An 18,804-nucleotide genomic window follows, 5' to 3' on the forward strand; every position below is an offset into this window, starting at 1 on the left:
TATTTGTAGTGTTTTGGGCAAAAGAAATAAATGACATGAATTATTTCACTTAAGAAAATACTGAGTTTGGCAAAGAAAAAAACAAGAAGTATCTTTCTCTGAAAACAAACATTCCTTATGATTGTTAAGTATAGTTTTTCTTACTTAAAAGTTAGTATTGGATTTAGTTCACAGAGTTGGAGGCCTGTGGTACCTAAATACAGTGGATGACGTGTTCTAATCTATGAAATTTTAATACTTTAAATAACACTATTAAATAATATGCTTATTATAAAAAATTAGAAATATATAAAGAAGAAAAGACACCAAAATTCCACCACCAAATTGTAGTATATCTTAACATTTTGGTGTACTTACTTGTCTTATTTTTCTGTGGTTAATTTTGATAGCTGAGATTCTACCCTCTACATAATTTTGCATTTTGCTTTTTTCACTTCATTCTGCATGCATGTGATGTATTTTTCCAGTCTGTGATTCCACAGAGACTCCAAGTTATAAATAATGTGCATACAGTAACATATCTTTGCATAATCAGTTTTGTGACCATGTTCCAAAAATGTTGCTTTTATATGGAGAGAAAGTTCTTGCAAACTTTTGCTTACAAACAAGCCTTTGAGTCCACTGCAGCTTAAAGTAAAATCTTGTTTTATTCCCTTTTGATAGTCAATGCCGAGAGCAGTGTTTTTCATAAAGTAAATGCCACTAAATGCCCTTTTTTCTTGCTCAGTCTCTTAAGCCTCCTGAGAGGAATTTTAAATAGACCATCACCTTTTTTCCTCATATTTGATTTAACAGGGCATTAGATGGCACAACCTGGAACTAGAAGGACAATAAATGATGCAAACAAAGACTAGGTTATATCGGTGTTTGAGTAACAGAGCTCACAGTCATAGACATTCATTTTTTGAATATTCTCTTCCCCAGCCTTAAGGGTAACTGGGAACTCGAGGCTGGCCACTGAGGTACAAAGGAGCATAGTTGAATCAGGAAAGCATGGTGATGAGGAGTGTGTTGAAACAAAATCATTTAGAGCACAATCCTCTACCCTTCCTTCTCACCGCACTTTTTTATTTCTTTAAACCCTCTGAATTGCTTGAGTACTTTATTTTGAATATTAACTATTATAATTATTTAAGAGATTAAAATTTAGTCATAGATGTACTAAAAACCACTTAATTACATGCTCTTAAAAAGTTAAGTTCTAGGGATCTGAATTATATCTTCATATGAATTTTAAAATAAGGCCAAAAAGATGGAAGGCCAGTACATACATCCATTCATTTATATAAACACTTACTAAGTATCTAACAAAATATAAGCTTGCTTTGGTGGTGGCAGAGGTGAATCACACATAGACGATTCTTTTGGGAATTTATAGTCTAATAGAGGAAATACTATATGTATTTAAATAATGTAATACCAGAGGGAAAGTGGTGTGTATTGTGAGAGGTACAGATAAATTGCTGAGGAAAAGAAGGAAAGATTAATAAATTTCAGCTGCAAACATTGAAGAAGGAATTTAGAAGAAAGATATTTGAGTGCTGATTGCCATTTCATGAATTAATGTAGAATTGATTGTGTAGGTTGGTGGATTCGGTAGTGGTGAGATGAGGGAGTACCCCTCTGATGGCTCACACTTTCTCAGTGAATATCAAGCAAGATTTCACTTGAGGCCGGATAGACTGGGGCAGTGGAAAGGAGGGAGACACCATGAAATCATCCTTTGAAGAGTTGTAAGATGTGCCTCTTAGGGAATTTCAAGTGAGGTCAGTTTGTGTGTTTTTGTCTAGAACTTTTCAATTGCTAGGTATAAATGCAGAATGAAAAAATAACTGGATATAAGTAAGCAGAGTAGGAGTTTATGACGTGAATATGCCATAGGGGGAAACTGGCCAGGGAATTTGAGAATGGTGTAAAGAAAGTAATTATAATGGTTTGGGGAAGTAAGTTTTCAAAGCAATGTCAATGGCACTTAAATCTTTTTTGAAATGCAAGATCTTAGTCCTAGAAGTAGAGACAGGGGTGGGGTTTAGCAATCTTTTAACAGGCTCTCCAGGTGATTCTGTAACACCAGCACCTGAGAACCACTGATGTGGGAACTCACAGCAGTAAGTACAGTTATGGGAAATGGGCAGAAATGGGTGATGACAGATAACTAAAAAGAAGTAACGTGTACATATGGCTTAACATCTTCGTGACAGTGAAGAGTTGTGTAAGTGGAAGAATTCAAGTAAGTGAGCCATGAGGGTAGACAAGTGCTGGTTAAAGACTAGGATACTTGAAGGACTTAAAATGGAGCAGTTAAGAGACTCACGTGTCGTGCAGGTGGTCCGTGTTGGTGCTGCACTCCTCAAGAAACACGGCACACGTAGGAGTAGAGAAAAAATTGTGAGGCAGGTACTGAAATCGCCATTGAATGAGGAGTGACCAGAAAGTAGGCCAACAGCTAAAGGCGGGTTAGAGGATGGTCTCACTCATTTCTTTCTTGCCTTTCGTCATCCTCTCCCTTTCCTCTGGTATATAGGATGTGAGAGAAAAACTATCTGATCTCTAGATCCAAGCTGTAAGAAGAGGTGGTGCCCTTGTGTCCTGAGTGCACAAGGCACAGGGAAGGACTGTGGAAGGGCTGGGATAAGAGGAAGATTGAGTCAAATTAGTGACTCTGCAGGTTAGTGTGGAGGGGAATGAGCAGGTGGAAATGGGTGACCTGAAAGCCTTGGACTCCTGCTCGTTGCTGAAATAAGCAGGGATGTGAGATGTGATGCGGCAAGGTGAAAGCCCTCTTAGCCAACAGGATTAGGATCAGCACTTGTTTTAATTAACCGAAAAAGAGAGTTATGAGGGAATGAGGTGTTATATACCTTCAACATTTTATTTTAGTTGCAGAAAAATTCTTCATATCCACTGCTTGAACTTTCAAATTATTTTTCTTGTGTAAACCACAGTCAGTATTGCCATTTATGATTTCCAGGTTTAATTTCTTTCAAATAGAACAAGAACTGAAAGACACTTGAGAAGAAACCGAAGGGTCAAAACTTTCTAGACTTTTTTACATTTTATCCCTGATATTTTTATGATTATGTTACCCACATAATTTTTAGAAATAATTTACCTTTATTTACTCTCCAAAGCTTACAATTTTGTTTTTTAACACAACTCTCTTTTAGCATCTTATGTTTTATTGATCTATGTATTATTTAATTATATTCCATAATTACAGTGACAAGCCTAAACAGCTTTGGGAACAAGCACACCTGATTTGATATACCTGCAATTCAACAAATGGGAGACGTGCACCTGCATGAAGTTCCAAAGTCCAATGTCCTGTTGGTATATGCTTTATAGAAAGAATTAATAGGTTAATCTGGCAAATTGATGAGTTGGAGGTCAATTTGACAGCTTCAGTCATTGTTCTTAGTGATACATAAAGTCAGTGATCTAGTTGAGCTAAGCAAGACACATGATTTCTCCTGAGGTTTCAGAGGTGTAGAACCACGGTGAAGGGACTGGTCTCCAAGATGAAGGATAAGGTCACATTGCAAAACCGAGAGTCTGTAGAAACCCCTTTTGACTTCCTTTAGCGCATGTTTACTTTGTTCTTTCCAAAAAATTAATAGAATCATTGAACTTATAAAAATTGTAATATATTAAATGTGATAATAATTAGCTTTCTGAGGATTACTATGATTTTTGGATCATTGCTTGATTTAAGAATAATATGATACAATTAAATAGTATGATATACATGAAATCTTGATTTCTGCTTATTTTTTACTTTATGGTGTGTATCTAATACACAAAGAGGATTTCTCAATGTATAAAATACATGAAACAGATTTAAAAATTTTAGTCATTTTTTAAACCATATTAAGACCTTTGTATTGGAGTATAACTTTTTTCTCTTAAAGCTATTGATGCAGTTTCCATAGTTATCCATGTTTTTGACAGTATAAACACCATCGCAATAGGAAAATACATTTTTCAGTTAAAATAACATCTTTAATTAGAATAAATTTAAATCTGTAGTCAATGTACTTTGGCATGTGTTACAAATAAAACTCTTTATGATATTAGCAACTAGAAGAGCCAAGCAACATAACTTAGATAATGGGACTCTTGCAGGATTTATAGTTGATCATCTGTGTTCGATAAGTTCCACTCTTCACATTTAACTTCATCTTTATCCCAAGTATTAACATGACTCATAAGACTGTTGAGTAAGACAAGATTTGTCAATGACTGTAGTATTTGGAAGCTATCTGCAACACTGCTAGAACATACCACCTTTGTGCCACATGAATTAAAATAATCATGACTAAGTTCAAGCTTATTTAAACTGGCTGTCAGTGTCAGGAAGAATGTATTTAATATCTCTTTCATTTGTGAAATTAAAGTCTTTATAGTTTCATGCCAGAAAAAGTTTGTCATTATTATGAACTGATAAGTTTTGTTTTGGCAGATAAAATGATTATTGACTATTTTACTTTGGCTGCCAGGAATTTTAGAGCTAGCTTGTAGTGATTATGTAGCTAAAGTTTTCATATGATTATCTTCATTTTCTACCTTTCTTACTCTCTCTTATTAGTCTTTAATTTTTGTTTTAGCAGTTCTATCGTGTTTTTTTAATAGTCTTCTTTTTGAAAGTTGGTGATAGATAAATACAATAAACTCAGCAAACGCTTATTGAATACCAACTTGCTGTTAAATTAACTCCGTTACACCAGTAACAGTGAAAAAGATAGGCTCTGACTTCAAGAAAATGAAAAAAAAAAAAAAACTTTTTCAGAAATTTCTAGAAAATGTCTGTTCAAAGAAGCACATAAAATATATATTTTGCTAGGCATATAAAGTGCTCATGTTTATTATTTCATTGCTAGTTAAATTTGTTAGGATAGATTTGCTATTACCGAGCCCTATATGATTTCTAGAGTTATTTTGTTTTACTCGGATTTAAAATTCAGGACTAGAAGCTGGGTCTCCTAATCTCTTGAGATAGCAATGCATGTACAGTCTGGACTTTTCCATTCTTAGACGTCTACAGAGGGTTGTGAAGCTGGTCTTCTGTGAGAACTCACTGCCCACAGGCCTTTCAACTTCACTCTGAGGAAGAGATGGTACGTGTGAGACGAGCAGAGCAGAGATTGTTCAGGGACTCTTTGAAGAAGATGATAGTTTGTCTCATAAGTATTATAAAGTGATCTTGAAAAAAAAAGGCATCCTTACTGTGAGTCTGCAAAGGGGGGGGGAAAAGCCTTGTTCATATTGTTCTTTTATGAAGAAGACTCTCTTATGCTTTGTGTAACATTTGAATGAATACCCAATCCCTTGAAAATTCATACTACGTAGCAGTCCCTTGAAAATTCATACTACATAACAGCTTAGAAGATTGTAAAATCAGGTGTAGAGCATTACATAAATGACCAATAGCATCATTTATAAAAATATTGGAATTCACACATTTTAAAATGTAAATTAAATGTATCTTTTCACCACTCCATGACCTAACTTTTAAAAACTAGGTCTATTCTGACCTAGATATGTCATTCCCTGCCCATATGAAAGAAAATATAATTATTGCCTGAATTTTTCTAGAACTGGTTACCTTTTAAGTGAATGTCATTGCCTTCATTCCTTACTTTCTCATTCTAACTATTTGCCTTTTGCCTATTTTACAGCTTATTAGCACCTTTATGTGATAGGCAGAATAACTGCCTCACCCTAAAATGTACATGTTGTAATCCTCACAACCTATGAATATGTTACATTTCTGACAAAGAGAAATTAAGGTTGCAAATTGGATTAATTCTGCTAATCAATTTACCTTAAAATAAGGAGATTATGCTCGTTATCTGGGTTGGCCCAATGTGATCACAAAGACCCTTAAATGTAGAAGAGGGAGGCAGAAGAGGACTGCAGAGTGAAGTGACATGAGAGGAATCTGACCCACCTTTGCTGGCTTTGAAGATCGAGGCAGGGAGCCCCATGAGCCATTGAACACGGGAGACTTCCAAAACATGGAAAAGGCAAGGAAACCTGTATCCCAGAGCCACCAGAAAGGAACACCCTGCTGATACCTTTGATTGCTGACATCCAATGAAACCCATGTCAGATTTCTGACCTACAGAACTGTTAGATCATAACTTTGTGTTGATTTAAGCCACTGAACTTTGTGGTGATTTGTTACAGCAACAATAAAAACTAACATATTTACCGATGTTCAAGAAAAGAAAAGAAAGATGAAACTCATGGTACTCCATCCAAGAAAAGATTCAGTGTGGGTAGAAGTTACAACTGTTGCTAACAGGGAGATATAAGGCCATTAAATTTCAGCCCCTGCTTTCACTATTTCCTATTAATACAGAAAATCTACAAATGCCTATTGTCAGTGTAATGATCTGAAATAAAGTGCTTCAAAACAATATACCTTTGTTTCAGTCTGTTTCCAGTCTGCCCATGTGGGTATCTTTGCAGTGATCTTTTCATAGAACAGATTTACTTGTGTTATTTCTCTTTAAAGTCCATTTTATGGTCTCTGCTGCCTACAGATAAAAGCCCAAACATGTAGCATAGCAGTCAAGGCCCCCGTACAACAGAATCTATGTCACACTTCTTTTTTTTGCACCTTATGTTCAGCCAGTAAGATTCTCAAGTTCTGTGAGCCCAGCATAGTACTTTGCACTTTTCTTCTTTGTACATGTCATTTCCTTTACTACCAGAGTCCTGTCAGATTATCATACTGGCTGGCAAACATCTATGAATTCTTCAAGGTTCATCTCAATCATTATTTCCCTAGAGAAACCTCCCATATCAAATTAAATTGTTTTGTCTATCCTTTATGCCACATTTTGACTTGTATACCTTGTGATATTAAATTACTTTCATTTCATTCTTTCATACTAAACTGTGAGCTGCTTGAGGGCAACAGCTGGGTCTAGTAACATGTCTCTGGGATATTAGTATTTCAAACAGTTTATCCAGTAAGTATGCAATAAATAAATATTAAGTGAACGAATGATTATGTTACCTGACCTGGCCAGCACCCCAAAGAGATCCCATTAAAATGCAGGTATCTGACTCCCAAGCTAGTTTTCGGTTATACTCATCCTCTAAAACTTTTAAGTACCATAAAAGAAGGTTTCTTATACAACTCAGGGACATTTTACATTTTGAATAAAATTATGACACTGATCAATTTATTTTTTTATACCTTTTCTGTTTCTATTCCTTAGTGATTTTGTGAAATTGTATGGAAAATAAAAACATTTTAAAAAAATGAAAACCGAAATAATGTTTTGGTTTTTTATTGCTCTATTTGGAAGAATTATTTTGCATAATGTATATGTTTTTATTCTTAAACATTGAAAAAACTCCATAATTTAATAGAGTAGCATAGCAAGTATCAAATTTTTGGCTTTAAATATTTGAATTTCTGTAAGCATTTCTATTTTTTTGCCTTTCTAGATTTGATAATTTATGTCAGTTTCTCCATAATTACCTATAGATTTGACTTTGATTCACAGGTCTTCATAAAAATGAGATACTGTATACAGTAGAACTTGGAAACTGTAAAGCACTATTCAGAGAGCATGAATTGTTTTTATAATTTTTATTGTCACTTTGCACTCTAACTGCAAAACATTCATGAAATCTTGTTGCTAGGAGTAGTTCCACTGAGAATTTCTCTTTTATAATAGCTGTCAGAGTTCAGAATCTTAAAATGGTTGGTATAATTTTTAGTGTAATCAGTAAAACACATCCTTCATGTTACATAGTAATTTATAAATTTAATTTATTACTTTAAAAAATAAAAAGTTTTTTTTAAGATGAATTAATCCATGTTGGTGTTAATATTTTATAGACAGTCATCAATAATTTAGAAAATAATAGAAGCCATTGATGGATCAATGAGACTTAAATGTATATAAAACAAATTTTATTTTTGAAATAGTATGAAAGTGTTGATAAATATCCAGAAACTGTATATTATAACTATGGAAGTCTGAACTTGACAGAATGAATTGTTTGAATGCCCGCTGTTGGATTTAGGTAAAGCTAACTTGTTTTAAAATGGCTCAAAAAGCTAGGCAGAGCCATGGTTCAGAATGTGTATTCAGGATGCGAATTCTATCACAATTCATAGGTGATTCAGTAGGAGTATTCTGCGTCTTTTGTTTTAAAGATAGCTTTAAAGTAATCTTATATAACCTCTGATATTTTCAACAGAAAAGAAATGATCTGTGAGGAACCTGTCATCTTTAAATGTACCAAATGTACTTCCTATTGTGCATCAACAAATTAGCATTGTGGTTTTTAAAGAGCCAGTCTCCAGTGAATTCATTTAGAAAAATAAATGTGTCTACAGAACCTAATCATGCAGATTATGCTAGAGACTTACCTCACCAAAGAGTACACTTTTCTAGGAACCACAAAACCATCCTCATGTCCGTCATATCAGTTTCTCAACTCCTTACAGGATGCCAGATAAATTGACAACATTCTTACTCCTTATGTCTTCTTTGAAGAGATTCCTTACTTGTACCACATTTCTGCCATTAGTCTTCATTCTCATTACATGCAATAAGTCTCTTTATTCTTTTAAATACATAACTGCACAGTGCATGATGAATCCTAATTCATTTTATGGGCTGGGAGCTTATCCTTGATAGTTTTAGTGAAACTACCAGCTGCCCTTGTTCCTAGTTGTAGGGTACATTTCACTTTTGAAACCCTTAGCCTTCTATTCACTTGCTTGAGTGTCTTTTCTTGATTATACAAAGTTCACAATAAATTTATCTGAACACAGTCTCTCTATTGTGACCCTTTCAACAGTTTGCACTAATTCCCATGTTAACTTGATGTTATTACTGCAGCTATTAATGTTTTTTTTCTTTTGTTTTTGAGGTCAGCTGGGTATTTTTCTCTATAAATAAGTCTGTTTCTTTGAATAACTATCAGCAACAGTTGTTTTATTCTTGCCTCATAGGTACTACAGTGCAACCATTCTGCAGATGTCTGGTGTTGAAGATGATCGACTCGCAATATGGCTGGCTTCAGTTACAGCCTTCACGAATTTCATTTTCACACTCGTGGGAGTCTGGCTTGTTGAGAAAGTGGGCCGCAGAAAACTTACTTTTGGTAGTTTAGCAGGTAGGTGCCCAGATGAGGAACTCAGTTATGAAATTTTCTCTAATGATGGTATGTTAACCTTCCAAAATACGATACCAATACCACTTCTGATATTGTGGTTTTAGCCAAACAATAGAGTTCCTCTAGACAAAAAGTTTTTCCAAAAAGAACTTAGCGAATATTATGATATGTGACAAGAAACTAGGCTGTGACTAATCACTAGAATTGTAGAACAATTTGAATATACTGAGGGTAACATTTTGCTTTTGTTATTTCAAGTTCTGCTCAAAAGTACAAAAGTGACAAGAATAATCGCTTTTTGTTCTTTTTTGGTTGAAAAACTTGGTATTCATAAACTCACTTTTTAACATGTTTTATTTTTAAGATTGGAATAATATGGAAGTAAATTTGGAACATTTTATCTATAAACTCTTTCAAAAGTGGAATACTAGAACCATATAATTTCTTCACAAAGCAGGAACAGACTCTTTTTGTGTTTGAACCAGGCCTGAATTCTAGAGTAAATTCTGGTTCATTAAGTTTGTTTTCTCTGATAGCTAAATAAGACAAAATCTTTCTCACTTTCAGATATCTTTTGTTTTTAAATTATTCCCATTTCATTTATTATTTCTTTGTAACACAGGGCTTTTTCACTTGACAGAATAAGACCCATTCTTTGCCATTGACTTCACATGGTTGCATAATATAATTTTCTAATCTTTTTTATATATATAAGCACATTCCTACTTATCAATTAGCAGTGCTCTAATCGCTCCTTTGTAAGTTTATTTAGAGTAAGAATACATTTTTTTCCATTAAAAATGTTAAGTTTCCATGCCAGCATTAACTAAATTCTATTTTAATCAAATTATACTTAAAGTACTAATCTGGTAGAACTACTTCAGGTACTTGTCGCAGAATTGATGAGAAAATATATTCAGAGTCTCATACGCAGTTATTAAGGACACATAGTCTCTCCCACCCCTAACTCCGGAAGAAAGAGTCTGATCTTGCCTTAGTACAAGCTCTTGAGTTCAGTAATGTAGGTTTAACTGCAGTGAGGGGAAGGTGAGAGGAAGATTGTCTGGCTGAGACAAAGGAATCACAACAGCTATGTTATACAGGGAAGTGGGAGGGAAAGTGAGGAAAGGTGAGAGACAAAGTGATGGTTTAAAAACTATACATTTATAAACCTGTGAAAGAAACCAGAAGTGTTTGGCCTAGAAATAAGTCTAAAGGGAGATTTAATATGTACCTTATTTTAGCAGATGATAGATGTTATGAGGACATAGATTTTCACTTAATGTTAGAAAAATATTCCTAATAATCAGAGCTATCCAACAATGAATCGGATGGTAAACTCAAAAAAAAAAAAAAAAAAAAAGGTAGGTGACCATCAGGTAGTGATGTGCTAAAAACAAATTTCTGTAGTTAGTTGAAAATTGGTTTGCCCCTGAGATTAAAGTCAACTTTAAGTAGAGATAAATTCATGTTAAATTTTTTTAAATGGATACCCTTCGTTTTTGACAAGGCCTCATGGTATTATTATATTAAGAGATTTTTTTTTTAATAGAATTTCAGTTTTTCTTAAATTTGGGGTTTGATTTATGAGATCTTAGGAAACTGCTGATTTTGAGATCCAGAGAATGCAGTTTTTCTAACAGCCTCTCTTTCTTCATTTGTTTCATTCCAACGACACACTTTCTTATCAGTTCTGCAGGATTTTGAGGCATTATAGAGCCAGATTGTTTGAGTTCGAATTGCATGATTTTGAGCAAGTTTCCATTTTGTCATCTGTAAACAGGGATTAACTATAGTCCCTACTTCATAGGGTTGTAATGAGGATGAAACACATTTATACAAGTATAGCATTTAAAACACTGCCTGACACAGATAGTAAAATGCTAGAGCATTTTAGCTATCAGAGCATTATTACTGCCAAAGATTGATTCTTTGTTGTTTTAACTACAAGGTGAAATCAGTTCGCATCAGGAACTTTCCTGAACTCTTCTAGCTGATGTCATGTTTCAACTCACAGTGTAGGTCCTCTACCCAAAGGATTTCCAAGCTCATCTTTAACTATTAAGAGGAAGTATTAAGAATTTTGGGGGGATAAGACCAAGGGATTACAGTAACTGCTTTTTATGAGCAACCTGTAGGTACTTTTCTTTCCTGCCATGTTCTCTTTTCATCCAAAATGACCAATACACACAAGCTCCATCCACTACTGTACCACACAGTGACACCTCCAACCTGAGAGACATCTTCCATCAAGTAGCCTTGTGATATGGACAATTAAAATGATGGTGTAGATTTTACAGTGGTTTAGGAGGTAAAAGGCCTTTTTTTTTTTGTCACAGGTATCTTCTTTACCTATATATAAGATGTAAATAGTGGTATTTATGCATTTCTGGTTTTTAACTGTGATTAAATAGGTCCCACTAGAACATAACGACCAATGGAAGTTTACACCTTCAGAAGAAAACTTACTGCTAAACCGCCATTAGTGTACAGTCATCCATCAGTGTCCATGGGGGATTTGTTCCAGGAACCCAGCGCCATGAATGTTCAAGTCCTTTATAAAAAATGGTGTAGTATTTGTATATAAACTCTGCACATGTTTCCTTATACTTTAAATCATCTCTAGGTTACTTACGATGCCTAATGCAATGTAAACACTATGTAATAGTGTTATACTCTATCATTTAGGGACTAATGACAAGAAAAAGTCTGTCCATGTTCATTCAGTACAGACACAACCATCAAAGGCCTAATTATAGTAGTACATGTCAGCAACAATGTAATTTTCTTTTTGACTGTTTTCAATCCTCGATTGGTTGAATCCATGAATGTGGACCCGAAGGTGCAGAGGGTTAACTGTGTTAGTATTACTGCAGCATGACCCATGCAATAGATGTTTGTTTCACTTTCTGATAACCAATTGATGGTGAAATACTTATATTTTTATTTCAATGTTTTTTTTTTAATTCACTCTGATGTAGAGATATATTTGATATTCTAATAGAACTTAGTATTAGATCACTGTTCTATTTAAATTCTTAGATTAGCCTAGAGTTTTTAAACTTCTGACTCAATTTTTCCCCTATTTTGTGTTTTTATTATGATTTATTTTATTATATTGGCTTAAAAATAAATAAATAACCTTAAATAAAAATAGGTAAAAATAAACTTATATCGAAGTAATTTTTGAATAGGTATCCATTTTTTAATAATTACTACAAATAAACTATATTTAACCAGACCAGGACAAAGAAACTTTTCATATAAATAAATATAAAACTTATAGTCCATGAATAATTTTAAATGTGGGACATTTTGTGGTGTTCTGACTTTTAATATTTTCAAAGCTTGCTCAGAAAACAGGTCTTCCTTGTAAATATTACAGATTTAATAACAACCTGTTGATTCTTTTAATAGAAGAAAGTTTATATCTTTGTAACTTTATTGCTTATAAATGAAAAAGCCAGACATACTGTATTATTTTCCCCCAGAAATTTCGGTAGTGGAATATTTCTGAAAACATCACTCACAGGCTGTCTACATCAGAATTACTAGGGGTACTTATTTTAAAATGTGGATTCTTGTGCCTTACCCAGATCCACTAAATTAGAATCTCTGAAGATGGAGTCTGGAGCATATGCACTTTAAAGGGGTTCCCCAGGTGACGCTTATGCACACAATATGTGCTCTATTAGAGTCGTGGGAAGGGAAATTATTTTCTCTAAGAATTTACTAATAATCTAAGCCCTGCACCAGCTAGTTAATGTAACTTATTACATCAGCTATTTTCAAGAATGCTATTTATCCAACACACTTCACTTCCTATGGAGAACATTGTTTGGTAAATAGTGACTTAAAGGGATCAGGAGGATTAATAGGTTGATAATCATAAACTGCTGTTCAATGAGCTACGCTACAGCAATAAATATTTTTATTTAAACTTTAAAAGTGGATGTCGGGAAACCTATTTCATTATGTAAATCATTAAAGACTCAGTCATTCCTTTCCACTATCAGAAGTTCATAAAACTTTTTTTTTCATATTCTCTAGTCGACTTTCTGCCTTTAGTTGACCTGGCAGTATATGAAGTCTTACTCTGAATCTAAGTCCTTACATCTAAATCAGCCATCATATATAGAGAATATGGTATGTTGATCAAACAGCAGCATTTTAAAAATAATCCAGAGATACCTGTGTTAAATATCTTTTACTTAAAATATCCTTAAAGAAAAACAAAATTAGAGCATGATCCTTTTAGTTTATCCTCACAATGGCTGGAACGATAGTCAGAAATTTGAAACCTTTCTTATTTACCATCAGATGTCTCTCAGATTCAAAAACGTGCCTTTTAAATAATATACCTAATCACCATTCCTATACTTTAAAATCAAAAACAAATATTCCACTTAAAAGTACAAATAGAAAAGATAAATGAATGCATGTGTTATATTTTTTCTAGCATCTTAAAGTCTTCAAAAATGCTACTCTTTAATAAGAAATGCTATTTCAACTGCTTTTGAAATATTGCACTTGTTACTTTTAAGTTTACTGATTTGGGTCTTACATGTCAAATGCCATTAGAACATTTTCCTTGGCAGTGAAAGGAACACTCTGTAAATCTATTGCCTTGCATACTTTCTGACATGTTAGGCACTCGATAATATTGGTTGCACTAATTGATTTTGAGACTGTCAGCAATGCAAGCTGTTTTGTTGTTTTGTTTTTGTTTTGTTTTTCGTTTTTTTTTTTTTTTTTTTTTTCCAGAAAAATCGTTACCAATCTATTGCTCGGCTAGCAAATGTATTTGCTTTGAATCTCACTCTCATCATGTCTCACAGTGGACGTGCTAGGGAGTTTTTCTGATAATTTGTTATTAGGAGCACTTTTGTAATCCAGTGAAGATAGATCAAGGTATTTTCAGAGCTATGTCTTGCTAAACCCAATCTGCTTTGGAAGAATGTTGTTAACTATTCCCTGATATAAAACATTACATTTTTTGTTTTTGTTTTTTTAGGTACCACCATCGCACTCATTATTCTTGCTTTGGGATTTCTGCTGTCAGCCCAGGTTTCCCCACGCATCACTTTTAAGCCAATAGCTCCATCAGGTCAGAATGCTACTTGCACAAGATACAGGTGAGATTTTGTTATAGTCCCCTTCTTAAGCCAACTCTGAAAATGTTTTGTTCATTTGTTTATTTGTGTGCTTTTAACTTTCCTAAAATTTGAGAGATGAGTAGGAATTTGCTTATGGGGAAGGTAAGCAAATAGGAAAGGTGGTAGGGAGGGCCACCAGGAAAAGGAACAGGACATGCAAAGATATGAGGGCGAAAGCAAGTTGTGAGACATAATTTTTGTGATATTTTTCTGGAAATTAAAAGTAGGGATTGACAAAGAACAATAAGTGTTGGCAAGGATGTGGAAAAAGGGGAACTCTCATACACTGTTGGTGGGACTGCAAAGAGGCATAGCCACAATGGAAAACAGTCTTGAGGTTTCTCAAAAAATTAAAAATGGATATGCCTTTCGACCCAGCAATTGCACTTCTGGGTATTTATCCAAAGAAAACCAAAACAGTAATTCATAAAGGACTATGCACCCCTGTGTTCATAGCAGCAGTATTTACAATAGCCAAGATATGGAAGCAACCTAAATGCCCATCAACAGACAATTGGATAAAGAAGTTATGGTTCATATATACAATGGAATATTACTCATTTAAAAAAATGAAATCCTACCATTCTTAATGATGTGGATGGACTTAGAGGTTATTTATTATGCTGAGTGAAATAAGTCAGAGAAAGATAAATACCATATGATTTCACTTACATGTAGAATCTAAGGAACAAAAAAGAACAAGCTAATCAAAAACAGACTCACAACTATAGAGGACAATTTAGTGATGGCCAGAGGAGGAGGAGGAGGATTGGGAGGCTGGGAGAAAGGGGTGAAAGGTTAAAGTACAAATTAGTAGTTGATAGGTGGGGGTTGGGGATGGGGAATATGGCATGAGGAATGCAGTTAACATTAATGTAATGGCTGGGTGGAGAGCCAGAGGAGAGAAAGAGCAATCAAGGGAATCGTTTTATAAATTATATAAATGTCTAACCAGTGTACTATATACTTGAAACTAATCATAAAGTAAAATTTAAAATTAAAAAAAAAAAAAAAGTAGGGATTGGTACAGAGCCAAGCAGGAATACTGTAAAACTACTTTAGGTCATATTTGACTCAGTGACATCTACATTCTAACTGAAATAAGTAACTTTAATCAGTAATTAACTTTTCCATGAGGTACATGTCTGATGTAGTTGATTATCACCTGGGTATTCTAACACTCTTCACTGAGTTCCGCAGCTATTTCCTCATTCATTTAAGCAGAAATGTTCCCTACTAGGTTTCTTCCTAAGGATTAGAAAGTGGAAATAGAATGGTATAAAACAGTGAAATGTGTTCTAATGGCAAGGCACAGGCTTAGAAGCTCGTTAAATCTAATGGTATACACACTATGTCATAGATATACAGAGAAATGGATAGATGGACAGGTAGACTGAAGAATGCACAAATGAATTAAAGATTGAATGACTGAAGAGATCAATTAATATATTTGGCAGCAGAGTTTCAAAGTTTTTAACTTCATTTTAGTGGTTGAAAAGGCTAGAAATCCCTTTGAAAAATATGGGAGAACACGACCTAGCTTTAAAAACAAAAAATAATATTCCTTCAGCATCAATTAGATGGACACAAGTCTCAAATCAGTAGGTAAATGATTTTATTAATTTATTAATATTTGGTAAATGATTTGTTACTTTATATGAAATTAAAACATTACATTGATACACTGAATTCCAGTTGGAATTCACTTAGAGCTTCTTATTGAGCATGTATTTGTGGTGGCTTCTCATTACAGCAATGAAGAAGATATGTATGTATTATTATACCTTCCCAATCCCAAATTGTGGTATCTACCTGTCTTTAGAAATGAAAAGTTATAGCTCCTCCTTTCTCTTACTAGTAAGTTGTATTTATTTATTGGCCTACTAATTTTTTATAGTCTTTATCTTGTACTAAAGAAGGCTTAAATGTGTCTTAATACAAGAAGTTAATCTTAGCATAGACTATGTCTAGATGTAGTGATCTTTACTTCCTTTGGACTTCTCACCTCAACTGCTAGAAAGATAATAGAACCACTGCCAGAATTCAGAATGCTCTACTTTTGTTTTTCTTGATGGATATTTTAAGTAAAATATTTTTAACACAGTTATCTGAAAATTATTTTAAAATGTTGTCATTTGATCAATATAGCATATTCTCTACATCTGATGTCAGATTTAGATGTAGGGACTTAGATTCAGAGTAAGACTTAATATACTGCCAGGCCGACTAAAGGCAGAAAGTCAGGCAGAGAGTCATGAAAAAAAAGTTTTATGAACTTCTGATAGTGGAAAGGAATGACTGAGTTTTTAATGATTTACATAATGAAATAGGTTTCCCGACATCCACTTTTAAAGTTTAAATTAAAATATTTATTGTGTAGTATAGCTCATTTCATAGCAATTTATGATCATCAATCTATTAATCCTTCTAAGTTATTAATGTTTAATATGTTAAAGTAAAATTGTAATGTAGTGAGAAGTAGTATGGTCTTTTTTTATTCTTATCAAAAAAATGGGAATCTGTTTTTGAAAACAACTAAATTTTACATGTCCCTTGGAAGTCAATGAGTATGAAAAACATTTATTGTGTGTCTTCTTTTCAGAATAACATATTAGTCTTTGTGAGAATTTGACAGTATTTATAATCTCAGTGATTTTATAAAATATGTCTGCAGTCCCCTTACTGATTTTGTTAAAACTTATCCATACAATTTTCCCCTTTCTGGAAGATAAACATGAACAAATCATCTTTGTAGTTCCTTAAAATGAATAATGTTCATGCTGTAAATGTAGGTGGTATGATTTCCTCATGGAATGATCCATGTAGGAAAATTGAGCAAATAAAACATTTAAAAGGGGGAGTTGGTTTAATATCTAAAGAACATTGTATACTATTGGTAGAAGTATACATTTTTCCTTTGGAAAGTAATAATGTTCTGCCTAATAAAGGTTGAGTTCCTATGTGCATTGACTCAGCCTTTCCACTCAGAGAAATCTATAGATTATAGTGATAAATTATGTAATACATTCTGACTAGAGTAAAAAGTTTAAGAAAGTGAATGGTTCAGAAACAGTGTTTCTTTATTTTAATTCCATAAATACAGACAGTGTAGTAGGCACTATTGTAGGTTAGGACCAAATACATAATAGGTTGGGGCTCACTAAAAATTTTGGCAAACCCAAGAGATTGACTACCCTAAATAATTTTTAATGACAACTTTCCCTTTTTAGAATATTTTAATTTTTAATTACTATTTTATTCTAAGACATAGTTAGATTTTTTTAACTGAATGTATTAACATCTTTTAAATGTGCTTTGTAGCAGATAAAACTACACAGAGATGAATATGAATACAAGTTGCTGTAGAAAATGGAATTTAGCACACATCATTAGGATGGGTACTATAAGAGTGTTAGATTCAATCGTAAAATTTTTCTGCAACCTTAAACATGTGCAGAAACCCTGTTAGCCCCAGTATCTGGCATTCAGGTGATAACATATTTGTTTCCAGTAATTCTTACCAACTTGACAATGACTACAGCATTATACTATGAATTGAAACTTTCCATTTTTGTCAGGTTTTATTTTCTGTTTAGTGATTTCATTTAAAATTTACCTACTTTATTTTTGGCCCAGTAGTACATGTTAATATGCCTTGAGGTTAATATTAATAAAATTACAGGAGAAAATATGTTATATCTGTTGAAAAAGATCCATAGAACTATTTCAGATGAAGATGAGTATACATAAAATGGTTGAAAGGGAAAACGAGTTGAAACAAAAATCATACTTAACCTTGTCGTGTACCCTTATCTCCAAATAATCGTATGCATCTTTTGCTGGCACTTAAACAGCCAGTGCTGAATTTGACACCTGGATAATGAGGAGGATGGTGGAAGAGATTCTTGCAGGAAGTTGGCCACTTATGTTATGGGGCAGATTCATTGAGTTCTTTATGACCTTTTTATCTCGATGCCTAAGATTTTGGCCAAGGACCTCCAAAGCTCCCACAGTGTGATTTCTGCAGTCAAGAACTACATCTTGGGGAGCTGGAAAGACAAAAAGGAGGACTCTAGTTTGTGCAAAGAGTAGGGGAAGAGCATTCCTAGAGATGGAAACATCATGTGTACAGGCCCTCAGCAAGGATTATGGCTTCTTAAGGAATTTACCAATGAAGCTGGGTCCTCTCAAGCAAGCAAGCAGGCAAGCAAGGAAGAGAAAGACACAAAAAATAGACTGAGTGGCAGGCTGGCGTCAGACCGTGCCAGGGCTGCATAATCCACGAGTAGTTGAGACATTCTCTTGGAATGCTGAGAAGCCTTGAAAGGGTGATAAGATGAGAAGGACACAATCAAATTTCTGTTTTTAAAAGGCCACTCTGGCTGTACAGTAGAGAATTGATGAGAGAAAGACAAAGGGTGATGCAGGGAGATCAGTTAAAAAACTCAGTGGCCTAAGGCAAGAAATGCTGCAATTTGGACAGTAGCAGTGGACTTAAAGA

The 18,804-nt window shown here is 33.9% G+C and overlaps 1 protein-coding gene across 1 annotated transcript in view; it reads left to right on the plus strand.

Annotated features, from left to right (window-relative positions):
- Positions 1 to 18,804, plus strand: part of SLC2A13 (solute carrier family 2 member 13) — a 286,045-nt gene that overhangs the window by 191,052 nt on the left and 76,189 nt on the right. Inside the window, exons 5-6 of the mRNA XM_016151690.2 lie at positions 8,984 to 9,147; positions 14,162 to 14,282. Of these exons, the coding sequence (XP_016007176.1) occupies positions 8,984 to 9,147; positions 14,162 to 14,282 (285 nt within the window). The remainder of the gene's footprint in view (positions 1 to 8,983; positions 9,148 to 14,161; positions 14,283 to 18,804) is intronic.

The sequence above is a fragment of the Rousettus aegyptiacus genome, unplaced genomic scaffold (assembly GCF_014176215.1).
Source record: "Rousettus aegyptiacus isolate mRouAeg1 unplaced genomic scaffold, mRouAeg1.p scaffold_m13_p_2, whole genome shotgun sequence".
Taxonomy (NCBI): Eukaryota; Metazoa; Chordata; class Mammalia; order Chiroptera; family Pteropodidae; genus Rousettus; species Rousettus aegyptiacus.